Raw genomic sequence first — 26,852 nt, forward strand, 5'->3', positions numbered from 1 at the left:
AGAGCCAAGAGGGCCTTCTGGCTCCTGCCGGGGGCTCGGCCCTAACTATTCGGAGGCCTTTGAAAAAAGTATGAGTTTCAAGCATTTAAGTTCAAGTATTTTCTTTTGGTCTTTTCATTACGTAACAAACAGTTCTCCTTTCACGGGGTACGGTCTACACTTCAAGCAGCTGTGCATCTACCTCCCACCCAACCTCCCACCCAACCTCCCACCTCTGTTCCCAACCCCAGCACCTGGCGGGAGACCCAACCGAGGCCCAAGGCTAAGCCCCGCCCCCGCGATAAGCCCCGCCCCCATACCAAGCCCCGCCCACCGCACTCCGCGGGCCTGAGACGGAGGAGGCGTGTCCCTCGCGGCGCCCCGTCCGGCGCTCGCGGGCGGCAAGATGGCGGCGGTCTCAATGTCAGAGGCACTGCGGCGCGCGCTGTGGGGCTGCAGGGCCGCGGCCCCGGCGGCTGCCTCCGCTCTCCGGGTTCCAACCAGGTAACAGGACCGGCGGGCTCCTTCTGCAGCTTCTCGGCGTCCCCTCCGCCTGGGCGGGTCTCTGCGGCTGTGCCCGGCCAAGGCCTCGGGCCGGCGTGCCGGGAGAGGCGGGCGCTGCCGGGAGGCCGCGGGGAGCCGGGCGGGGCGGGGGGACGGCGGTGCCCGGTTTCCTGGCGGCCTGTGTCCTGTGGTCGCGGAGCTGGTCTGCGGTGCCCAGAGAAGGGGCGCAGGCTCCCCGCGTCCCGCACCCTCCGTTTCTCATCTGCTGTCCTGTCACCCCGTCCTTTCCTGGGGCTGAAGTCACCTTTGGCGGTCACCCCCGTCCTTAGCTGGGAGTGAGGTCACCTGTCCTTACCTGGGGGTGAAGTCACCTGCTGTCCTGTCACCCCGTCCTTACCTGGGGCTGAAGTCACCTTTGGCCGTCACCCCCGTCCTTACCTGGGGGTGAAGTCACCTGCTGGTCTGTCACCCCGTCCTTACCTGGGGGTGAAGTCACCTGCTGGTCCGGCACTCCGGTCCTTACCTGCGGGTGAAGTCACCTGCTGGTCTGTCACCCCGTCCTTACCTGGGGGTGAAGTCACCTGCTGTCCTGTCACCCCGTCCTTACCTGGGGGTGAAGTCACCTTTGGCCGTCACCCCCGTCCTTACTTGGGGGTGAAGTCACCTGTCCTTACCTGGGGGTGAAGTCACCTGCTGTCCTGTCACCCCGTCCTTACCTGGGGGTGAAGTCACCTTTGGCCGTCACCCCCGTCCTTACCTGGGGGTGAAGTCACCTGTCCTTACCTGGGGGTGAAGTCACCTGCTGTCCTGTCACCCCGTCCTTACCTGGGGCTGAAGTCACCTTTGGCCGTCACCCCCGTCCTTACCTGGGGGTGAAGTCACCTGCTGTCCTGTCACCCCGTCCTTACCTGGGGCTGAAATCACCTTTGGCCGTCACCCCCGTCCTTACCTGGGGGTGAAGTCACCTTTGGCCGTCACCCCCGTCCTTACCTGGGGGTGAAGTCACCTGCTGGTCTGTCACCCCGTCCTTACCTGGGGTTGAAGTCACCTGCTGGTCTGTCACCCTGTCCTTACCTGGGGGTGAAGTCACCTGCTGTCCTGTCACCCCCGTCCTTACCTGCGGGTGAAGTCACCTGCTGATCCGTCACCCCTGTCCTTACCTGGGGGTGAAGTCACCTGCTGGTCCATCACTCTGGTCCTTACCTGCGGGTGAAGTCACCTGCTGGTCCGTCACTCCGGTCCTTACCTGGGGGTGAAGTCACCTGCTGGTCTGTCACCCCATCCTTACCTGGGGGTGAAGTCACCTGCTGGTCCGTCACCCCCGTCCTTACCTGGGGTGAAGTCACCTGCTGGTCCGTCACCCCCGTCCTTACCTGGGGTGAAGTCACCTGCTGGTCCGTCACCCCCGTCCTTACCTGGGGGTGAAGTCACCTGCTGGTCTGTCACCCCCGTCCTTACCTGCGTGTGAAGTCACCTGCTGGTCCGTCACCCCCGTCCTTACCTGGGGGTGAAGTCACCTGCTGGTCTTTCACCCCCGTCCTTACCTGCGTGTGAAGTCACCTGCTGGTCCGTCACCCCCGTCCTTACCTGGGGGTGAAGTCACCTGCTGGTCCGTCACCCGGTCCTTACCTGGGGGTGAAGTCTCCTGCTGATCCGGCACTCCGGTCCTTACCTGCGGGTGAAGTCACCTGCTGGTCCGTCACTCCGGTCCGTACCTGCGGGTGAAGTCACCTGCTGGTCCGTCACTCCGGTCCTTACCTGCGGGTGAAGTCACCTGCTGGTCCGTCACTCCGGTCCTTACCTGCGGGTGAAGTCACCTGCTGGTCCGTCACTCCGGTCCTTACCTGCGGGTGAAGTCACCTGCTGGTCCGTCACCCCCGTCCTTACCTGCGGGTGAAGTCACCTGCTGGTCCGTCACTCCGGTCCTTACCTGCGGGTGAAGTCACCTGCTGGTCCGTCACCCCTGTCCTTACCTGGGGGTGAAGTCACCTGCTGGTCCAGCACTCCGGTCCTTACCTGTGGGTGAAGTCACCTGCTGGTCCGTCACTCCGGTCCTTACCTGCGGGTGAAGTCACCTGCTGGTCCGTCACCCCTGTCCTTACCTGCGGGTGAAGTCACCTGCTGGTCCGTCACCCCTGTCCTTACCTGGGGGTGAAGTCTCCTGCTGACCCGTCACTCCGGTCCTTACCTACGGGTGAAGTCACCTGCTGGTCTTTCACCCCTGTCCTTACCTGTGGGTGAAGTCACCTGCTGGTCTGTCACCCCCGTCCTTACCTGGGGGTCAAGTCACCTGCTGGTCCGTCACTCCGGTCCTTACCTGGGGGTGAAGTCACCTGCTGGTCCGGCACTCCGGTCCTTACCTGCGGGTGAAGTCACCTGCTGGTCCGTCACTCCGGTCCTTACCTGCGGGTGAAGTCACCTGCTGGTCCGTCACCCCCGTCCTTACCTGGGGGTGAAGTCTCCTGCTGGTCCGTCACTCCGGTCCTTACCTGCGGGTGAAGTCACCTGCTGGTCCGTCACCCCCGTCCTTACCTGGGGGTGAAGTCTCCTGCTGATCCGTCACTCCGGTCCTTACCTGCGGGTGAAGTCACCTGCTGGTCCGTCATTCCGGTCCTTACCTGCGGGTGAAGTCACCTGCTGGTCCGTCACTCCGGTCCTTACCTGCGGGTGAAGTCACCTGCTGGTCCGTCACTCCGGTCCTTACCTGTGGGTGAAGTCACCTGCTGATCCGTCACCCCCGTCCTTACCTGGGGGTGAAGTCACCTGCTGGTCCGGCACTCCGGTCCTTACCTGCGGGTGAAGTCACCTGCTGGTCCGTCACTCCGGTCCTTACCTGCGGGTGAAGTCACCTGCTAGTCCGTCACCCCCGTCCTTACCTGGGGGTGAAGTCACCTGCTGGTCCGTCACCCGGTCCTTACCTGGGGGTGAAGTCTCCTGCTGATCCGGCACTCCGGTCCTTACCTGCGGGTGAAGTCACCTGCTGGTCCGTCACTCCGGTCCGTACCTGCGGGTGAAGTCACCTGCTGGTCCGTCACTCCGGTCCTTACCTGCGGGTGAAGTCACCTGCTGGTCCGTCACTCCGGTCCTTACCTGCGGGTGAAGTCACCTGCTGGTCCGTCACTCCGGTCCTTACCTGCGGGTGAAGTCACCTGCTGGTCCGTCACCCCCGTCCTTACCTGCGGGTGAAGTCACCTGCTGGTCCGTCACTCCGGTCCTTACCTGCGGGTGAAGTCACCTGCTGGTCCGTCACCCCTGTCCTTACCTGGGGGTGAAGTCACCTGCTGGTCCGGCACTCCGGTCCTTACCTGCGGGTGAAGTCACCTGCTGGTCCGTCACTCCGGTCCTTACCTGCGGGTGAAGTCACCTGCTGGTCCGTCACCCCTGTCCTTACCTGGGGGTGAAGTCACCTGCTGGTCCGGCACTCCGGTCCTTACCTGCGGGTGAAGTCACCTGCTGGTCCGTCACCCCTGTCCTTACCTGGGGGTGAAGTCTCCTGCTGACCCGTCACTCCGGTCCTTACCTACGGGTGAAGTCACCTGCTGGTCTTTCACCCCTGTCCTTACCTGTGGGTGAAGTCACCTGCTGGTCTGTCACCCCCGTCCTTACCTGGGGGTCAAGTCACCTGCTGGTCCGTCACTCCGGTCCTTACCTGGGGGTGAAGTCACCTGCTGGTCCGGCACTCCGGTCCTTACCTGCGGGTGAAGTCACCTGCTGGTCCGTCACTCCGGTCCTTACCTGCGGGTGAAGTCACCTGCTGGTCCGTCACCCCCGTCCTTACCTGGGGGTGAAGTCTCCTGCTGGTCCGTCACTCCGGTCCTTACCTGCGGGTGAAGTCACCTGCTGGTCCGTCACCCCCGTCCTTACCTGGGGGTGAAGTCTCCTGCTGGTCCGTCACTCCGGTCCTTACCTGCGGGTGAAGTCACCTGCTGGTCCGTCATTCCGGTCCTTACCTGCGGGTGAAGTCACCTGCTGGTCCGTCACTCCGGTCCTTACCTGCGGGTGAAGTCACCTGCTGGTCCGTCACTCCGGTCCTTACCTGTGGGTGAAGTCACCTGCTGATCCGTCACCCCCGTCCTTACCTGGGGGTGAAGTCACCTGCTGGTCCGGCACTCCGGTCCTTACCTGGGGGTGAAGTCACCTGCTGGTCCGGCACTCCGGTCCTTACCTGCGGGTGAAGTCACCTGCTGGTCCGTCACTCCGGTCCTTACCTGCGGGTGAAGTCACCTGCTGGTCCGTCACCCCCGTCCTTACCTGGGGGTGAAGTCTCCTGCTGGTCCGTCACTCCGGTCCTTACCTGCGGGTGAAGTCACCTGCTGGTCCGTCACCCCCGTCCTTACCTGGGGGTGAAGTCTCCTGCTGATCCGTCACTCCGGTCCTTACCTGCGGGTGAAGTCACCTGCTGGTCCGTCACTCCGGTCCTTACCTGCGGGTGAAGTCACCTGCTGATCCGTCACCCCCGTCCTTACTGGGGGTGAAGTCACCTGCTGGTCCGGCACTCCGGTCCTTATCTGGGGGTGAATTCCTCTGCTATCAGTGGTGTTGATTAGGTTTCTGAACAGAAACATAGTTTTATGCATCAACGCACTGCTTGGGCGGGACATTTGGTGGGAAGTGGATATTGGTAAAAATATTGGAAGTTAATTTTTTCAAAGGCTGGTGGTCACGCTGGGAGGTTTCCCCACCTAGAATTTTATTAAAGCTTTGGAATAATTCAGAAGTTTCTGTTATTGTTTTGTCTTGAAGCATTTTTTTGTGATGGATTTTTCTTTTTCTTTTTTGAGACTACAGACTTCATGACTTAATCCTCCATTTCCCGAATTTTTCTGAATTTATTGCAGCCCTAACAGGACAGCACGAACATGTACCCAGCATTCTTATCTGAGAATGATCATTACGTTTTATTGCTGTTTCAAGCTTGTTAGTGTAAATGAGAGCCAGGGCTCATACAGAGTGCGTGCTGTCTGAGGCTCAGTGCTGGGACCAGGACAAAAGGACTGGATGGACTGATGGGCAGGGCGTGTGGCGAATGGGAGAGGTTAAGATACCAATTAACTTAGTGTTGTAGTCAGTAAGTACAAAGGGAATGCAGAGGGTTAGAACTCCAGTTAGGAAGGATTTTTGGAGATAATTTTTATTAAGGTTTTAAATAGTGGGTTTGGGTGGGGTCATTGGGTTACGGAAAGGCTTGAAGTGGTAGTCCAGATATATATAGGGTGTCCCCCAAAAATGTATACACACACTTTGAATAATTATAAAGGCGGTGTTTATTAAAATACATTTCATTTTCAAAATTGAGCTGTCAGCTGTTATAGTGTGTGTGCGTTTTTTGGGGGACACCCTGTATGTATAATAGAGAGTCATTGGCAAATAAGATGCTAAGACGGGGGCGGGGGGAAGATAAATGAGTCTGCAGTTAACTGTTCTGCATTTGGGGGACTTGACGAATGGAAAGTATTTCTCTGAGGTCAAGTACTTCACAGGGTGACTCAGGGCTGGGCTGGGGGTGACTCAGCTTAGCCTTGTTCTCCTAGACATAATAAGGTATCCACAGTTGCCCTAGACTGAAAACAGATTTGAAGGGTCCCTGGTGCATGGCTAAGCAGAACATGGCTGTCGGCCAGCCATGGAAGTAGCTGAAGTGAAGATGTTACATTTTGGAAACGGCGATGATAATTAATACTGCTTATCCAGACTTAAAGCTTTCCTGCCTGCAGATGTGTTAGGTTTGGAAAGAATAAAAACTTAGGTCACGTAAGCTGACTTTTCTTTCACACTATAAAAAAAAAACACGTAAACGTCAAGGAAAACAAATTTCAAGCACAAGTCAAGGGACACATTGATTGGTTCTGTTACCACTTTTTCACTCCAAGAACTTAAGACGTTCATCTCACTTCCAGGGGAACGGAGGGCCCTTCTCCTCACACAGGACTCGCTGTTGATCCTTAAGCACGGTCCTTCCCTGGCACCGACAGGGACGAGGCTCGGAAAGGGTTGAATGCGGAAAGAGAACCAGGAATGTTTGGAAAACGTTTGCAAATGGTGTACATTTCAGATGGCAGGAGTAAAGTTAGGGAGGGTAGAACCAGCGAGGATCTTGTAAGGAGGAGGGCAGTGAAAAAAAAAATAAGTGCTGGAGAAAAGGAGCTATCCGTAGAAGGAAAGAAGCATGTAATAGCTGTTAACTTATGAACACAATTATCATATATTAGAAAAAGGAAAACAGAAAAATCCAAAAACATACACACAAGCAAGAGAGAGAAAACTTACTTGAACAGTAGATGACTCAGCTGATCCAGTAGCTGAGCTGTTGCTGCTGCTCGAGAGAGAGAGTCTCAGTGTCCGGGTGCTTCTAATTCCCCGGACTGGAGAGGGGAACCCTGATAAAGGCCTGCGGGTACCCTTACTTCTCCTGACCTCCCTAGGGTTTGTCCCCGGCAGGTTTGACTGTTTAGGGTATTAATCTGAAAATGGCTCCCTGTTTCAAAGGAGCAAGTCTTAGGGCTCCAGACATTTGGCGAGTGGTTTTTGTTTGTTTCTTTTTCCTATTCACGTGCCCTTACCTCCCCCAGCCTGTCCCACCACGTCTGACTTCGGACTGAGTTGTGCTCACTGCAAACAGCGCCGTAGGGTCCGCAGCGGCTGTAAATGGTGGTGGGGACTCGGGATGTGGGACCTTTGTTCAGGCCTCTTTGGTGCTCCCATCTCAGTCCATCCTGCTGCTCTTTTTTCTGTTTGTTTGCTTTTTGGTTGTTTTTGGCATTAGATAAGCAGTGTACAATTATGAGTGTGCAGGAACCTCCGATGAGTAAGCGGTCCTGAGGCTGGCAAGGGTCCTGTGTGTATCACCCCGTCACTGGGAAGAAGTCTCGGCTCAAATCTGAGACACATTTAGGACATTTAAAGCGGGATTGGCTTTACCTCAGAGAGGCTGGGTGAGAGCCCTCCCTGAAGGGCAGCTACTTCTGCTGCCTTCGGCATTTATCAAAGCCAGGTTTCGTGCGCTTGCAGTGTTTTTTAAGTTCTTCCTAATACTTTTCATTTGGCTTACTTTCCTCATTAAAAAATACTCACAATTAGTTGGTTTGTTTCATCGGTAGCAGTATCTTTGTTGAGTAATTCTTAGGAGAAGTAAATATTTTAATGCTAATAAATAGTAGAATAGTGTCTGGTACATTGTAACTCTTACTTAAATAAAACGTGAATATATGTTAATTCAAGCCTGAATGTTTTTCTTTAATCGTGGTCACAGGTTAGAATATTGGCTTCCCTTCCCTGTGACGGGATCACACGTCACTGCCCCACGGCCAGGGGCTTGGCCGGCCAGTGCAATGTCATGGAAAGGCAGTGCCTGGGAGGCGGGAGCCTGAAGGGCGGCCCCGTTCTGCCCCGTCTCACCCCCCTTTGCCGTGCGGGGGCACATCGGAGTGGGGCCTCCTAGCCTGGACCCTCGGTGAGGTAGCACGCGGCAAGGCAGGGCTGTGAAGCATACAGTGACCACGAGATGAGCCGCTGTCGTGTGCCACGAAGGTGTTTGGCTTGTTGGCTGCCTCAGCGTAACGACCTACACTCACTCTTTGTACACACACCCGGACTGAGGTATCCGTAGTGAGGTCATCGGAAAACAATTTTTATACTTTATTTTTGTATACTTCATGGCACCCAGTGTAATGGCTCGCACTTAACAGATAAATGCTTATGTAGATCAGTACGTACATATTTAGAGATGTGTGATCGTGAGGGAAAGGAGGAAGCCATAAACGGTATTTCTATTAGCCACAACCGTGAAAGCCACATAGGTACTAACCTACATACATGTGAATACGAAATATCAGGAACACCTACCCTGTTCCAGCTATTTGCAATGGTCTAAGTTTCCTGGGTTGAGGTGGTCTTATAGATAGATTGTTTTGTACTCGTACAGCTATTGCCTTTGGCAAGTGTCCTGACGCCCCTTTTGGATTCAAATTAAAAGAGGTGCAAAGGAGCTTATTTGGAAATGGGTACTCATGAAACACGAGAGCTTTGGGGAATAATAGTAACTACATCTGATTATTAGACTTGCTCTCTGCAAGCTACTGTACATGAAGTTTTTAAACGTTTATAATCCCTGGGGGTAGTGGAGAAAGATGGAGCACCTCCGTTCCCAGGTCATACACATCAGCAGAGGTCTGTGATTGGTGTGGGTTGGATACAGAGTCAGATCATTTCAAATGGAAACACTTCTAGAGCACATCGTATCCCTTAGTGAAAGTTGAGAATCATTTTCATGGCATTTATTCTGAGCACAAATTAATAATAGCCGCTAACATTTATTTCTCTCTTATTGCACATTAGCTACTGTGCTGAGGACTTTACCTTCCTTATATCTGTCTCTTCATTTTTTTAGACTAGAGGTTCGTGCACGGCGGCAGGGGAGGGGGGTTCCCTCAGCCCAGCCTGCACCCTCTCCAATCCGGGACCCCTCGGAGAATGTCCGACTGCCGGTTTTGGCCCGATCCCTGGGATAGGGCCTAAGCCAGCAGGCGGACATCCCCCTCACAGTCCGGGACCACTGGCTCCTAACTGCCTCTGCCTGCTGGCCTGGTCGCCCCTCACTGCCCCCTCCTGGCGGCCTGGTCACCCCTCACGGCCCCCCCTGCTGGCCTGATCGCCCCACGCAGCCTGCTGCTTGGTCGTTTGGTCGTCCCTCACTGTCCCCCCTGCCGGCCTGATCGCCCCACGCAGCCTGCTGCTTGGTCGTTTGGTCGTCCCTCACTGTCCCCCCTGCCGGCCTGATCGCCCCACACAGCCTGCTGCTTGGTCGTTTGGTCGTCCCTCACTGTCCCCCCTGCTGGCCTGATCGCCCCACGCAGCCTGCTGCTTGGTCGTTTGGTCATCCCTCACTGTCCCCCCTGCTGGCCTGATCGCCCCATGCAGCCTGCTGTTCAGTTGTTTGGTCGTCCCTCCCTAACCCCCCTGCCTGCCTGGTCGCCCTGCGCAGCCTGTTCAGTCGTCAGTCTGGTTGTTTCGGTCATGACAGCCCCTGGCTTTTTATATATATGGATGAGGAAACATACCGGCGAAGCAACAGCTTTTTCAGTTTACAGGCATACTGTGTTTTATTGTGCGTGGTTTTATTGTGCTTGACAGATGTTGAGCTTTTTACAAACTGAGGCAAGGCCTTCCACCAGCAGGAAGATCACAACTCGCTTTATTGTGAGATTCGCTTTATTGCAGTGGTCTGGAACTGAACCCACAATATCTCCCAGGAATGCCTGTACGTTACTTGGAAATAGCCTGATGTAGCAGTCTAAAGGAACATGTGGACTTTGGCCGTGAGAAATATTATGTCTGATAAAGGTAAATTAAAATCTCAGTATCTCCCCGATGTCTTTTCCTTTTTCGTAAAGTATGTTCTTTGAAAGACTATCTGCTCTTTACTTTCCCTCCATTGTTCCTTTCGTACAGTGAGTCTCTGTTTCTGTTTGTTTGTTTGTTTGTTTTCCAGGTAGGATTTTTTCCTGTAAATTTTGTAAATATTTTTGGTGAGAGACTTTCCAGAGGTGACTTGAAATTTATGCCTTCTCACCCTCTTAAACGAAGTCCCTACAGTGATGCATGAACAAGGTGCCCTGAACGTGGTTTCCTGTTGTCTTGCTCCAGTGGTCCTTAGGACAGACACTCACTGTGTGCTGCCGCCTTTCACACCTAGCCAGTGTCTGTTAGCGTTCTGAGTGCTTGTCTGCTGTTTAATGGTGTTTCTGGGTCCTTCCTTGACTGGTCTGCTTCCCCTCTAGCAGTTTCACTACCCCTTTTGATTTATCATGGGTTTGGATATGAAGCAAGTAACCCTGTTGGACCTGTGTGTACAATAAAGTAGGGTTAATGAAGCTCTGTTGAGGGGCGAAATTTACCTTGGGATTAAAGCCTTGGGCTTTCTTAAGGTTGTCAGATAATTACATATAGCACATAGCTCTTATTATAACTTTCTTTTTAGTTACCCAAGAGTCTGCTGGAAACTTACTGTACCTGAATTATTCAGTGGCCACATTTTTCATAGCTACTTTCATCTAAATATTTAGCTGGTGGAGTGAACTGTTTTAGGCCTTTTGTCCTTTAAGACTTAAAGTGAAGTAATGGCGTGAGAGCAGAATTCTATTTCAGATCCTCCTCCTGCTGTCTGTCAGGAGTATTTTGATGAGTGAGTAAAACCTGAGGTTCTTTAGGACTAGTTAGTTGCTCAGATGTGACCCTTTCTTCCTGCCTTACTCAGTAAACTGACTTTTTCCTTTCTGGGAATCCTGTTCCATTCATTTCAGTGGGTTTTAAGCCCTTGCTGTGCACCACAGTCACCTGCTGTGTGCGTGAAAATTCAGGTGCCTTGGCCCTGAGATGTGCACGTTGGTTCAGTAAGTTTAGGTTGAGGCTTAGCTTTATGGTGATTCTGATGGGCTGAAAACCACGATTTTTCTTTTTTAATAGTTCCCATGCTCTATCTTGAAGGACCTCAAAATGCATTTTTCCTTGGGAGAGGGATGGAGATTTCCAGAAACAAACAAAAATTCTACCATTTTTGCATACTTTCCTAGTCTAAATTAAGTTTTATGCTTTTCACCCATGCACTGGATAGAGGCTTTTTCTTGGAGAAACTTTCCTTTGAGTCAGAGCAGGCATTTTGAGAATTTTGGAGAGAGCAGGCCCTGTTACTCTCTCTCCAGAGACTCTCGTTCTTCCTTTTGGAAGGGCTCAGGTTTAATATAGCGCAGCTGTTGAACTCTGCCCTTGGAAGTTTTAAGAAGAAAGTGCTTTACCCTTTAAAATGGAAATGCCTTTTTTAGGGAGGTGGTATTTGGTGGATATAGTTCTCTAAGAAAGTTTCATGCTTTTCTAGAGTTCCTTTGTTTCATTGATTTCTTAGAATTGTTTCACGCGTTGAGAGCAGAGTCTTTGAAAGTAAAGATCTGGCTGCTTTTGTACTATGTTTGCTGCCTCCTTAATAAAGCTAGAGGAAGAGTTTATTTCTTTGTATTTTCTAGGACTCAAAAATATGTTTTTCTCCTTTATTCAGCCACTCCATACATAAGTAAATGGACCTTGAATAGGGTTTACTAGACAAAAGATTCTGTTCTAGATGACTGTTCAGCAAGCCATATGCTTCTCCTAAAAATGTCAGTCTGTCTTGATGAGCTTTAAAGTGAATGCAGATGTTTTGGCTCTTTTGAGGACTACCACTCTTTGTGTGAAAGAGCACTTCTTTTTCAGGAGAGTTCTTTAAAATGCTTACAGAAATTTGCATGAAATTACTTTTATATCTTTTGTCTTTTAAGTCTAATGAAATGAGATTTAATTAGACATTAGTAATTTAAATTTAAGACCATCCTTAGCACAAATGTGATGTAGAGGTTTAAATAGTTCTCAATATGTTTTTTGTTAAGATTTTATTATTTATTTAGTCTTTTTTAAAATTGGGAACTTAAAGTGCTTTATAACATTTACTTTTACGCAGTGAAAGGTGATATTTTGGCAGGAAAGGATACCTTTTATGATGTTCAGTGTTTTCTGCTTTGGTAGGTTAACTCTCCAAGTTAGAGGTGATAGATTCATATAATGTTTGAAAATTTAGGATCATCTTGTCCCACCTTTATTTAATGCAAGAATCTCTAGAAATTTCTGCTTCTTGATTATCTAGCAGTTGAGGAATATATGGTGAATGTCTGGTAGCCCTAGAAACCCCCCTATACTTTTATACTCATTGGCAAATAATGTTTCCTTTTAATATTACATAGAACAATTCTGACGGCCCCCCCCCCCCCCGCCCCATGCACATGTCAGCCCTTCAGACAATGGAAGACACTAGTCATCACTCATTCTTCCTCCAAGTCTGGGCTCCAGACTTAGCATGTCCCGCTCGTTTACCCTTTATTCATGACCATATTTCCTAATGCTTTATCGCTCGGTAGTCCTGAGAATGGATTCTATTTTGCCAGTATTGTTCTTTGAACTATATATATAATTTTCTTGTTAAGCTTTGCAATCTCTTAAAATGTTCTGGATACAAGTCCTTTGTTATATATATGGTTTGCAAATATTTTCTCCCAATCTGTTTTTTTCTTTTTATTCTTTTAATAATACCTTTTACAGAGTAAAAGTTTTTAATTTTGATTAAGTCCAGTTTACCAGATTTTTTCTTTTATGGATTATACATTATTGTTTTCATAGATAAGAACTTTTTGTCTAACCTTAGACCATGAAGATTTTTTTCTATATTATCTTCTTGAAGTTTTGATGTATTATGTTTTACACCCAGATCTGTGATCCATTTCAAGTGAATTTTTGTATAAGGTATGAGATTTAAGTTGAGGTTAATTTTTTTGCATGTAGATGTACACTTGTTCTACTACTATTTATTGTAAAGACTGTCCTTTTTCCATTGAATTGCTTTTGTACATTTGTCAGCAATCAGTTGGCTACATCTGTCTGGGTCTGTTTTTATATTCTCTGCTCTGTTCCATTGATCTAGATCCCTTTGGCAATACCACACCATGTTGATTACTATGGTTTTATAGTAAACTAGAGACCCAGTGCATGAAATTCGTGCACAGGGCGGGGGGAGGGGGGAGTCCCTCAGCCCAGCCTGCGCCTTCGGGGGATGTCCAACTGCTGGTTTGCAGGAGGCGACCGTAGGCAACCGGCAGTCGGCAGGGGGAGGTGCGGGCAGTGGGGGGCTCACCAGCCCGCCCTGCCCCCTGGTCGCCGTCGCTGTCGCCAGTCGCCTTCCTGCATCGAGCATCTGGCCCCTGGTGGTCAGTGTGCGTCATAGCGACTAGTTGTTCCCCTGTTTAGTCGATTTGCATATTAGGGTTTTATTATATAGGATATGTATTATAATTGAGTAGCTGTGATTCTTCCAATTTCCTTTTTGTTCAACACTTTTTTAGCCATTCTAGCTTCCTTGCCTTTCTATTTATGTAAGTTTTAGAACAAGCTTATCTATAGCTATAAAAAAATCCAGGTGGACTTTGAGTGGCATTGCTTGAAGGCTATAGATTAATTTGAGGAGAGTTGTCATTTTTTAAACTTTTTATTGATTTCAGAGAGGAAGGGAGAGAGAGATAGAAACATCAGTGATCAGAGAGAATCATGGATCAGCTGCCTCCTGCACTTCCCCTACTGGGGATCGAGCCTGCAGGCATGTGCCCTGACCTGAAATCTAACGATGACCTCCTGGTTCATAGGTCGACATTCAACCATTGACCAACACCAGCTAGGTGAGAGTTGTCATTTTTACTATGTTGGGGCTTCCAATCCATAAACATGGTATGTCTACTGACAACTATATTGTTTATTCCTCTATTCCTCTATTCCTAGGGTTATAAATAACTCATTTATTGGAATTTGCTTTATTCACCAATATGCTGAAGGCCACGACAAAGGATCAGAAACTGAGGTCTCTCAACTCCCTTAACTGTAATTAATAATAGAAGCACTCCAGGGAGGAGGTGGTTCCTTCTGTAAAATTCAGTGTTTAAAGAATTCGTGATGGCAGAATTTTTGCACTGTGTAGGTGACCAGGGACTGTGTATGTGCACAATACCCCAGCAAACAGGACCTGCCTACAGAGCTTTGTTTGAGACTGGAACAGATGAGGCCCGTGGCCTGCAACCTAGATGATCTCCTTCTTTGGGCGTTTTCTCTTCACTGACACGCCTCCTGGTTCAAATTAGAGACTGTTTCCTGCAGCTCCCATGTAGGCTCTTTCTCCCACCCCCTCTCGGACGGACTGCTGTGGGGTAGCCTTGTCTTCTGTCTTGTTGGTGTGTGTCAGCCATTTCAGTGCACAGATAGCACTGGATGGATGCAGCTGCATCTGAGGTCATGTCACAGATTTCAGCTTCCTCTGCCCTTACTGAGGCTTAAACACTGTTACTCTGCTGCTGCTGAAGTCCATGATTTAAGTATACCTTAGGTACTGCTGGTAAGTGGCCCCTCCTTGGGGCTCAAGTTTTAATTTTGGTCCCAAATATAATCTTTTGGCTTTGAGTTCAAACTGTTGATGTGGCCAATTCCCTTAATAATCTCTTACTATTTATTGTCTTTGACTCTAGCTTTGGGAAAAACTGTTTTCAGAGATTTTCTATTAACTCCTGATATTAGCCATGGCTGTATTAGCTTTCTCATACTTGAACTACTCCATTGGATCCTTCATATCAATATAACATCATAGTTAGGAGCACACGCTTTGAAGTCAGCCCTACCAGCATTTGAGTCCTAGCTCTGACATGTCCTACCTCTGCCTGCTTTGAGTCTGTTTTCTGTTTTATAACACGGACATACAAATCTGTCTCCTACAGTCTATAAAGTCCTGAGGGCAGTGCCTGGCAGATGCTAAGTGCCTAACAGATTGTAACAATAACATAATCCTCATCATCACCATCACTATCATCATTACCACCACCACCACCACCACCGTCATCATCATCCTTCCTTTTGTGGCTTTTTTTTCCCTTTCTCTTTTTGTTCCTTTCTTCCTTCCCCACCTTTTCTTTCCTTTCATAATTCTTTTCTAGATTCTAGTTCCTCTTTCTGGATTATCAGAGCGTCTTGGATTTTTTTTCCTATTTACTAAAAGTGTTGTATTCACGAGTCTATAAAAGAATGATCCGCACCTGGCTTTTTCCAGATTGTGACCTCCCGTGCACTCCGCAGTTCCATGCAGCCTATTTTCAGCATCCATCATTCTACCGAAATAGCTTTCATCAAGGTTGACAGTGACCCTGTTGCTAAAAGAATAGACTCTGCTCAGTCCTTCTCTGGCGTGACCTTTGCAGTCCAAAACGATGCCTTTCTCCTTCTTGAAAGATCCTTCCTTTGACTTCTATTTGTTTTTCCTCCTTCTCAGTTCCCTTTGAATGTCCATCTTCTTTGGCCCACTCCTTGAACTGTCAGTGTTTGAGTCTGATACTTAGCTCTTTATTTAAAAAAATGTTTTACGTTACATGAAGTTTATATACACATGAATATATGTAACATATAAACATATATATGTTAGGAAGCATAATGGCAAAATGAGTTTGTGTGGCCCCACCATTCAGTTTGAGAGCTTGAGATGTAACAGTATCTTTATTCTTCGCATACTCTCTGTGCTGAATAACCCACCCCAATATGTTCATCCTAATCCCCCAAACCTGGGGACTTTGCAGATATGATTAAGCTGAGTCTCTCTTTTGTAAAAAAGTATGTTTTTATTGCTTTTAGAGAGGAAGGAAGAAGGAGAGATAGAAACTTCAGTGATGATTGAGCCTGCAACCCGGGCATGTGCCCTTGACCAGGATCGAACTCGGGACCCTTCAGTCCGCAAGCCGACGCTCTATCCACGGAGCCAGACCAGCTAGGGCAAGCTGAATCTCTTGGGAGCGGTTATCCTGGATCATCCCGTGGGCTCACATAAGCACAGTGGTTCCTCTGAGACACCTGTGGGAGGAGTCAGGGGGAAATGCCAGCATGGCAGCAGAGACCAGAGCTGTGCCCTGCGCCCTGTGCTCAGGCATGCCAGCAGCCTCACCAAACTGGCAAAGACAGGAGCAGGTTCTCCCTGGAGCCTGCAGGACCAGCCTGGCTAGCACACTGATAGGAGCCCTGGAGACGGGCTCTGCAGGACCTCCGGACTCTAAGACACTAAACCCAGTTGGGTCAGCCCGCCGACTCGGTGGTGATTTGCTGCAGCAGCGGTAGGAAACGAAAGTGCCCTCTGCCTCTCATCACCGATCGTGACTGGAGCTGCGCCCTGTTGCCACTGACTCCAACAAGTGTGTAGATCATGTGCACTGAACTCACTTTCCACTCAAGGAAGTCAGCACATACACATGGCAACCGAAGGAGTAGAAAGTACTTTAAAAACATTTAGAAATCCAGGTTAATTCTCTCATTATTCTACCTACTGACCATGTAGCACTCAGCCAAAGGAACAGCAATGTGTTCCAGAGCTAGAGGATCGGATTCCTAAGAGAGAGTATGTGGGTCTCCACTGGGGGTAGTGGGGCTTTCCAAAGGGTTTACAAAGATAATTTTCCTGTTGGCAGTTTTTGCCTAACGCTCTGACTGTAGGACCTGCTCTTCGTGTAAGATGTGACTCTCTGTCCTCTTATTGGCTCTTCTACCCTTAGAACTGACAGGACGGCTCCTCTGGGACGTCCCACAGGCGTGTCCATCACAGCGTATCTGACGCAATTTGATGATCATCCCCTCCACCGCCACCGGTTATCTCAGCCAGGAACCCACGTCGCATTCTCGCCTCCTCTCTCAGGCCTTGTCAGTTAGCCGTCCAGTCCTAGTCTCAGCTTCCCGACGCTCATTCAGGTTCCATCCTTACTGCAACCGCCGTCATCTGCTCCCTGACTGGCCTCCACGCTGTCATCTTCCTTTCTTCTCCTTAAGCCTCCAGCGTGCAGGCCTACCTTCTCAGTGCACAGTGACGCATGCCCCCTGCTCTCGTCCTCTGTGCATTCCCCTCGCTTCACTTCCCCGTGTGTCTCAGTGGTCCTGAACTACTTGCGATCCTGGCGCGTGCTCGCTCTTACCGTTAAGGTTCTGTGTGGACAGTCTCTTCTGCTTTCCCTTTGTTCCCCTGTCCTCCCCCCCCACACCCTTGGTCTAAGTTCAGTCAGCCTTCGGTGGGTGGCACTTCAAACCGCTTTCTCTGAGGAGCGCTATTGGAGTCACAAGCTTCGGCTGGGATCTCGGAGCCCCGAGCTTGCCTCTGCCGGTGCTCGTGCTTCACTGTGATTGCCGTTCCTCTCCCTTTCCCACTGGACTGGAGTTGTTTGAGGGCAGGAGCTGTTTCTTCTTCACTTTTGTGTTTGCAGCATCGCACATCGGTTAGCGTGCAGCTGACATGCAGTAAACATCTGTGCACGCATTTGATTATGAAATAACGCAGAAATTTAAAAAATATCTTATAGCCTCTTCTAAACAGGACAGCATTTGAGATACTGGTTTTAAATGTAGCTGTCGTGCACAATGGTGTTACAGGTCACTGAAAAGTGATGACTTCTACAGTTTTATTGATGCGCCCGCTTCCTCCTTGTCCTAAATAATAAAGAGGTAATATGCAAATTAACTGTCACGCTGTCACAAGATGGCTGTGCTCATAAATTTGCAATACCTTTCCATCTTTCCCATTATTTTTTTGAGGCGGGGTTTCCATAACGAGCAATCAGCAGGGACCTGAGGCTGTGTGGAGCCGGGCCAGGGCGGGGGACCTGAGGCTGCGCCTTGACTGGGCTTGACTGGGGACCTCAGGCCGCACCCCCCGCCTGGGGTGGGGCTTGATGGGGGACCTCAGGTCGCACCCTTCGCCCTAGGCGGGGGGACCTGAGGCCGCGCCCCCTGCCCTGGCACCGGGCTGGGGGACCTCAGGCCGTGCCCCCTGTCCCGGCGCTGGGCCGGGGGACCTGAGGCTGCGCCCCCCCACCTGGCATGTGCCAGGGGACCTGAGGCTGCACTCCCACCCAGCGGGGCTTGACAGGGGGCCTGAAGCTGCACCCCCTGCCCAGCGGGGCTTGACAGGGGACCTGAGGCTGCGCCCCCCGCCCCACCTGGCGGGGCTTGATGGGGGACCTGAGGCTGCGACCCCGCCTGGTGGGGCTTGACGGGGGTGGGGCCAGCCAGGTCTGGATCTTGCCCAATGGGGTGGGGCCGGCCGGGTCTGGGTCTCGCACAATTTTGAGGCATGCACGGGTGGGCTGGGACTTGACTCTGGGTCCCACCCAGACTCTGACAGGAGGAAGGTTTTCATATACATTTTACTAATTTTCTTTCATCTCTGACACTTCTATTATAGAGAAAGGGCAAATAGCAATATTAAATTATTTCTTCTAATTAATTCCCTTTTATTTATTTATTTATTTTTTTTTTTTTAAATATATTTTAATGATTTTTACAGAGAGGAAGGGAGAGGGATAGAGAGCTAGAAACATCGATGAGAGAGAAACATCGATCAGCTGCCTCCTGCACACCCCCCACTGGGGATGTGCCTGCAACCAAGGTACATGCCCTTGACCGGAATCGAACCCGGGACCTTTCAGTCCGCAGGCTGACGCTCTATCCACTGAGCCAAACCGGTTTTGGCTAATTAATTCCCTTTTAATGTGCACGAATTTTGTGCACCAGGCCACTAGTGTTGAGTAATAGTGTTGGTGACTTTATCTTAAGGCAGTGTTTATTAAAATGTGTAAGTTAGATTCTGTCAGAAAGCTTTCTGTGTGATCTGGGATTTTACTAGGGTTTAATGTTTTCCATCAAAAAAATAATGGGAAAGATGGAAAGGTATTGCAAATTTAAATAATTACCAGTAGTAAAGTAATTTTTTTCTCTGTACTAGATAGCTTTGTAGCTATTATACTACAGATATTGGAATGACAGAGTGCTTGATAAACATAATAAACTCCGACTTTTGAGATTAAGGATTAACATTCTGCTGTTATAGTCCACATTAAACAAATGAAATGATTTTACTTAATTAGTTAAATTTGTTCCGTTTTATTTATGTCTATTAGAGATAAAAGCAAATACAAACGGAATCTATTAAGATTTAAGGCATTTGGAATATTGTAGGTATTGTTAAATTTTACCATTTTGTTTAATTTACTGGGAGGGAGTTGGGAAGAGGCAAAATAAGCATTGGTGGGAAAATAAGCTTTTTAAAATAAATAAGTGAATAAAGAATTCGTGACTTTTCAGCCAAAATGTAAATTACTGGTTTTGTGGTGTTATTCCTAATTTAAAAATGAGTTATGAACATGTTTGTCAGGACTGTACCACACATAATAGGCACTAAATGTGTGAATTAATATGCGAATGTTTTTCCATTCCCTTCCCCATCCTGTAATATTGGATGCTCAGTGAAAACAGAGGAACTGGGCAGCACGGGCAACGCTGGGGAGTTTTCCCTGACTTCCTGCCACACCCTCCACCCCTCCGTCCCCCGGTGCACAGTTGCCCCTCCTTGCATAGCCAAGCACCGTGTATCTTTACCATAGGAATTACCACCAGCATTCAAGGCAGTGACATTGGAATTATCGCTTATATGTTTGCTTTCCCCCAGTAAAACCTTCAGAGCCAGCTCCTGGGTGTAGCATTATGCAGAAGACGTAGATGTTTTAATCGATGTTTGATGAATTGGGGCTAGGAATTAGAATCTTGGTATACATTCTCAGTATATATCATCAGCTGAGTTCACCGGGGCTCTTCGAACATACGTACACTATTTTTTAGTCAGTAAGTATTAAGTCTTCCAGGTCTTGCAAACTTCTCTTCCAAGAGTATTTTATTGACTGGATTATTCGTTAGCATAGCCAAAATATCTTAAGAAGAAAACACCTTCTTTAGGTACAGCATAGTAATTATAGTTAATAATCCTGTGTTGCATATTGTTCAGAGTAGATCTTAAAAGTTCTCATCACAAGAGAAACATTGTAATTGTGTGGTGACAGGTGGTAACTAGACTTATTGTGGTGCTCTTTTCACAGTAGTTACAGGTGTAGCATCCTTATCTTACACACTTGAAATTAATACACTGCTATATATCAATTATACTTTAATTTCTAAAAAACCTTTAGGTGAATATATTTTTAAAAGGTGAAATGTTTTGGAAAGTCAATGGGAAAAGTACTGGTTCCATGTCTCATTGTCTTGTATTAGTTTTGTGATTGAAATCAAATTGCATATATAGTTCTGCCAGTACTTACTGAAAAGTTATAAAATTAGGTGTTTCAGTTAGTGGGAGCTTTAATTACTCCGTTCAGGTCTAGTAATCGACAGTTTTATGGCTGTATTTGGGTAAGTCTTAGGTTTTTCTTAAATGGTATGAAGGGCGTAAAACTATTAATTAAGAAGCAGGCTACTTACTCCATTACGCTAACTACTGGAAGGGGAGTTTGTGTGTCTTTGCATTTATGTAGCTTTTTGTGCACTTGTCTGTATATATTTTGTTTTGTTACTTTTATGAGGTTTTAAAGTCTAGATTGTATTTTATACTTACTTTTAAAATTCTTTTTGAATTTTATTTAATTTGTTTAAATCCTATTTAAACAAAATTTTTAAAAGATTATTTAAATAAATTAATAGGTCTCCAGTTTATAGACATGAATTATTTTTTAAAAACACCATATTTCAAAAGGACACTGCTTTGCTAACGAGATTTATTATGAAATCTTTCCTTGATTTATGTCTTATTTAAAAAAATAATTGCTCTAAAGTAGGTCATAGGTAACAAACATCTGTAGCTATTTAGGGAATTGAATTGTTTGGTTATTTTTAATCTGAACCTTTTTTTTTTTTTGTAGTTGAATCCATATCTTAGAATTGGGGTCAATTTCTGGGTTAAACTAATAAACACTTAAAACATCGAAGTGGAATCTAATTTTTAGCTTAACAACATTACTCTCTCAAAAATAATAATGATTGGTAACAATTTTACCTGGAGTATATCAGGAACAGTGCTAGTAGCTCGTCCTTTATATCTCATTTAATCTCAGTAGCTTCACCAGGTGATACCTTGGCAAACTCTAAAGGCAGGAGGTCAGTTTTGATGAAGGGCATGGTCTGTGGTCAGGTCAGTTAGCAGGGGCCTCCATGACCAGGTGGCTCCCAGGCCCTGTGATGAGAGTAGTGTCTCATTAATGGTAAGCAGTAGCAGTGACAGATGGCAGGACTGGTCAGGCCGGGCAGCCCCGTCCTCCTCGCAGCGGGAGATGGCAGGACTGGTCAGGCCGGGCAGCCCCGTCCTCCTCGCAGCGGGAGATGGCAGGGCTGGTCAGGCCGGGCAGCCCCGTCCTCCTCGCAGCGGGAGGTGGCAGGACTGGTCAGGCCGGGCAGCCCCGTCCTCCTCGCAGCGGGAGATGATGGCAGGACTGGTCAGGCCGGGCAGCCCCGTCCTCCTCGCAGCGGGAGGTGGCAGGACTGGTCAGGCCGGGCAGCCCCGTCCTCCTCGCAGCGGGAGGTGGCAGGGCTGGTCAGGCCGGGCAGCCCCGTCCTCCTCGCAGCGGGAGGTGGCAGGACTGGTCAGGCCAGCAGCCCCGTCCTCCTCGCAGCGGGAGATGGCAGGACTGGTCAGGCCAGCAGCCCCGTCCTCCTCGCAGCGGGAGGTGGCAGGGCTGGTCAGGCCGGGCAGAACCGTCCTCCTCGCAGCGGGAGGTGGCAGGGCTGGTCAGGCCGGGCAGCCCCGTCCTCCTCGCAGCGGGAGGTGGCAGGGCTGGTCAGGCCGGGCAGAACCGTCCTCCTCGCAGCGGGAGGTGGCAGGGCTGGTCAGGCCGGGCAGCCCCGTCCTCCTCGCAGCGGGAGGTGGCAGGGCTGGTCAGGCCGGGCAGCACCATCCTCCTCACAGCGGGAGGTGGCAGGGCTGGTCAGGCCGGGCAGAACCGTCTTCCTCGCAGCGGGAGGTGGCAGGACTGGTCAGGCCGGCAGCCCCGTCCTCCTCGCAGTGGGAGGTGGCAGGCCCACGGGGACCTTAGACCTGCAGTGCTGTTCTGGAAGGCCAGCAGCTGAGCTTGCTCATTGTAACCTTGTTCAGGGTGCTCTGCCCTTTTCAGATTCCACTCATTCCATCGAGGAAAATCATTCAGTCTTGGTTTATGCCAATAAGCCCTTACGATTCGGATTTTGATGGAGATATTTGAAATTCATGTCCGTAAGTCGCCTCTTCCGGAGAGGTAGCTAACCGCCCCCAGGGTGTGGGTGAAATGACTTGTACACATTAGGTGGTGCCATTAATACTGAAGATTTTCTTTCTTACTTCAACAGCCGGACTAGCTGACATTTATTGAGCCTTGACCAAGTGCCAAGTACTTGCTAAAGCTTTATATACGTTGTCTCATTTCATCCTCATAGTAACTATGTGCAGTGAGTAAAAATACAGTCCGTGTTACTTTTCAGTGTCATATTTGAATAAAGAATACTGCATAGTCTCGTGTGTATAAATCACATGCACAGATCTTCCTCTCATCTCTGACCCATCTGCTCCTTCACCACTGCTCTCCCCACCCCGCAGGAAATCACTGTCACTGGGTTCTTACTCTTGGAGTTGTCTGTGTATGTTCAAGCACATGCATTCTTAGCTTCTCCATTTTCTACAAATGAAACCTATTAGTCATCATATTTGGCGTTTGCTTTTAATCTTCCAGCTTCTTACTAAAGCGCTTGCGCCAGGAAAGGGCGCAGTGCATCTGGAGACCCCCACCTCGATCTGACACGGCTCCCGTTTTGTTGGTTTGCTCACTTGGCCGTTGTGCGTTGTGTGTGATGGATAAGCAGAATGCATGTACTGAGTATGCATGCACATATATGCATGACGTATATGAGCGAATTGCACATATGAATATATTCTTTTTTACCCAAGCTATTTGAAAGCAAATGATAAACATGGTACTTGCTCCCTAAGTACTTGCCTTTTCTGAGATAATTACTGTCAGCCAGTGCAGGGCTTTAAGGAGAGCGGTGGCATGCTTGGCTGTAATTCCTTGGCGTTGGAAGAGAGGCCATTCAGGTGACTGTGACCGTGGTCCAGGGAAGAGGGATGGACAGAAGCAGAGCAGGCTGGGGGGCTCGGGGGGAGGTTTGGGGGTCGGGAGCACTTCGTGGTTAACTGGACAGAACCAGGAAAGGTGGCCGTTCACAGTTTTTAGAGAAAATCCGGAAAAGCGGTGTTGGTGAGTTCATGTTTTGTAGGGTTCCCTTCCCTCTCTTGCCACTAAACGAACTGGTCCTGCATGTTACTGGAAAGAAAGAAAGGAACACTCCATGCCAATTACTTAACCTGCTATTTACTCCACCAGCCATTCTGGGAGGGATTATTACCCTTATTTCTGCAGACGAGGAAATGGAAGTGCAGTGTTGTGTTGTGAAGTAATTTGTTCAAGACCACATTGCTCCTGAGTGGCAGGTCCGGAATTCTAACATGGGTTGACCGACTGCAGTTACTGTGACCATTTTTCCAAATTGTTTCATGAAGTTTAAAAAAATCTATGTATGTTGGTGATTTTTTCCTTCGAAATATATTTTTAACCATGTAATCGCGTCAGCCTTTAAAAAACGGTATGCCCCTGAGGGCTAGATTTATTTGCCCCTGGACAGATACTCATTTTTAAGTTGAGGAACAAATACCTATCAGCTAGCTTCCTCTTTGATGTAACATTGCTAAATGGTGAATGCTGGTCTGTCCAACTCTCATGTCCTATAAATTCAGCATTGTTTTTGTGATAAAATGTATTGTTACTTCATTTTAAATATAGTTATGATATAAACATGATTCCAGTGGTTTTTATGGCAGTTAGAAGTTTTAAAGCAGAAGATTCTAAACTGAAGCAAATAAGCAACAAGTTGGGATAATTCAGAGTGAAGATGATTGAAGATAAAATGCATAGTCTTTAAAAAAAAATTAGGGAAGCTGTCCAAGATGAAACAGTAGTATTAAGCTGATATGAAGCAAATTATCTAATAGATTTTGACACATTCTAACCTTTGAAGGCATAAGAAAATAAATTATGTTGCTCTTAAAGACCAAAAATGTAGCCTTTTTTTAAGGCTTTATTTTTTTTTATTGTTTAAAGTATTACATATAGTAGTACATATATCTCCTTTTTTTCCCCCATTGACCTTCCCCCAGCCTCCCCTACCCCCTGTCGCATTTTAATAGTGACATCTTGATTCACTTGAAAGTCGTAAACTCTCAGTCTCTAATACTCCCAACCTCACATAGCCAATGTGGAACAGACATCGTGCAACTTAAGTTCTCCATAGGGCGTTCCCTGGGGAAAAAGGACGTGGATAGAGAATTGCATAACAAGCGCTATCCATCAGGATATAAGCCCCGAAGTACCTGTGGCTTAAAATGACAAAACTCCATTTCTTGTTCGCGCTGCGTGTCCCTTGCTGGGAGCGCCACCACTCACTCCATCTGCCCCACTCGGGGCCCAGGCTAACCTGGTCTGTTCCTGGGACAGAGGGAAAATAATAGGTAATTATGCAATGACTTTGCACACTGCTGCTGGTGTCACATGCCAACCGGGCTGGAGAGCAGCCGTGGAGGTGACCTCACCACATGCGCGCGGGCGAGCTGGAATGTTGGTGCACAGCCCTCATCCTCACACACCTTGGGGAGCACTGAGACTGGGGCAGCGGAAGCATCTTTAACAAGAGGCTGCGTGCCTCGGAAGTGACCCCACGATGAGGACATTAAAGGTGCTGATTCCGAAGGGGCTGATCGATAACTAACAAATGCCCGCAGTTCCCTGTTGGACCAGCGGATAGACTGGTCGTCAGGCCTGCTTTTCCTTTTGCTTTGTCCGTGACATTTTTACAGTATAGCGATGGGTTGCTCTGTGTGCGTATTTGTAACATAAAGCTATTAGTGAAAATTCAAAATGCTCAACCAGTTTTGTGTAAAAAGTGTTGAAGAATGGTGCAAATGCAAAAGTCTTGTAATTGCTATTAAAATAGGTAACGAAGTATCGCCTATTTTGTATTACATGCACATGCACTAGGAGTTCTTAAAAAGTGTATGATCTGGGAAAATATGCTGCATGAGTACAAATAATCATAGTGAAGTTTAACACCTTCAGTTCGGTCTCCTAAAAGCTTATGAAGAGTGATATACATACGCACACAGAATACTTCTACATACAAACATGAATAGGCTTTCCCTAAGCACAGTTATAAATCGTTTTCATCTTTGACAAACTTGTGTGTTCCTCTTCATTGGTGCTGTATACCGGGGCTTAACAGTTTCTTCACAAGGCATATTGTTTTTAATTTTACTTGTAAGGTAGACGTAATAAAAAATTTACCATTTTATTTTGAAGTGTAGCTCAGTACAGTAACATTATGTTCATATTGTTGTGCAACCATTACCACTAGATATTTTCAGCACTTTTTTTTCATCTTCCAAAATTGAACCTCTGTATCTGTTAAATAATACATCTCTGTTATCCTGTCCACCCAGCATTCTACTTTCTGTCTCCATGAACTTGACCAGTCTAGGTACTTTATATGTGCGTGTGTAGAATTGCTGTGTGTGTGTGTGTGTGTGTGTGCTGTAATTTTTTTTTAAATATATTTTATTGATATTTTACAGAGAGGAAGGGAGAGGGATAGAGAGCTAGAAACATCGATGAGAGAGAGACATCGATCAGCTGCCTCCTGCACACCTCCCACTGGGGATGTGCCCGCAGCCAAGGTACATGCCCTTGACCGGAATCGAACCCGGGACCCTTCAGTCCACAAGCCGACGCTCTATCCACTGAGCCAAACCGGTTTCGGCGTGTGCTGTAATTTTTATTTGGACTTTTCTAACACATGCATTTAATGCCATAAATTTCTAAATGCTACATTTGCCGTGTCTCACACATTTTTTAAAAGTTGTGTTTTTATTTTCATTGAGTTCAAAATATTTTCACATTTCTCTTGAGGCTTCTTCTTTGACTCATAAGTTACTGCGAAGTGTGTTTTTTAATCTCCAAGCAATTGGGAATCTTCCCGTTTCGGTTACTGATTTCTAGCTTATTTCCACTGCTGACTGGGAGCGTGCATTGTTTGATTTCTGTTCTTTTAATTTGTTACGATGCATTTTATAGCCCAGAATGTGGCCTCTCTTGGTAAGCGTCCCATGTGAGCTTGAGAAGAATATGTATTCTGCTGTTGTTGGATGAGGCATTCCATAAACGTCAATTAAGTCCGGTTAGCTGGTGCGGCTGTTCCGCTCAGCCATGTCCTCACTGATGTTCTGCCTGCTGGCTCTGTCCGTTGCTGCTAGAAGAGTGTGCAGTCTCCAGCTCCCGGGATGGGTTTGTTTGTTTCTCCCACCAGAGTTCTTTCCGCTTTTGACTCACATACTTTACCATTCTCTTGTTTGGCCTGTGGACCTCAAGGCTTGTTCACGTCTTCTTGGAAAATTGACCCTTTATCTTCATGTAACGCTGCTCTTTATTCCTAGTAATTTTTTGTTGGTTTGAAGTTCGCTTTGAGAATGAGATAACTACTGCAGTAAGATTTAATTACTGTTAGCATGGTCTCTCTCTCTATTTCTCTCTTTACTTTTAATCTATCTTTCTATTTAAAATGCGATTCTTTTAGGCTACATGTAGTTGGGTCCTGATTTTCTTTTTTAATCCACTTGGACACATTCTCTTTCAGTTGGTTTATTTAGACCATTGTCATTTAAAGTGATTATTGATGTAATTGGTATTAATATCTGCCATGTTTATATATATGCTGTTCTCCCTTTTTTGGGTAATTTCTGTCTTGGTTTATCTGCTATGCGTGTTATAGTTATTACCGCTGATATTTCCTTATTCAGTTATAGTGCCTTTTGTTGTCCAGAAGTTATTTTTCTTTTGCAT

The 26,852-nt window shown here is 47.9% G+C and overlaps 1 protein-coding gene across 1 annotated transcript in view; it reads left to right on the forward strand.

The window, feature by feature from the left end:
* The first annotated feature begins 311 nt into the window (after positions 1-311).
* The window catches only part of NDUFS4 (NADH:ubiquinone oxidoreductase subunit S4), a 70,700-nt gene continuing 44,159 nt past the window's right edge, over positions 312-26,852 (forward strand). The window contains exon 1 of the mRNA XM_080682164.1: positions 312-483. Coding sequence (XP_080538290.1) covers positions 386-483 — 98 coding nt within the window. The 5' untranslated portion in view covers positions 312-385. The remainder of the gene's footprint in view (positions 484-26,852) is intronic.

This window comes from Plecotus auritus, assembly GCF_963455305.1.
Source record: "Plecotus auritus genome assembly, chromosome: 7".
Taxonomy (NCBI): domain Eukaryota; kingdom Metazoa; phylum Chordata; class Mammalia; order Chiroptera; family Vespertilionidae; genus Plecotus; species Plecotus auritus.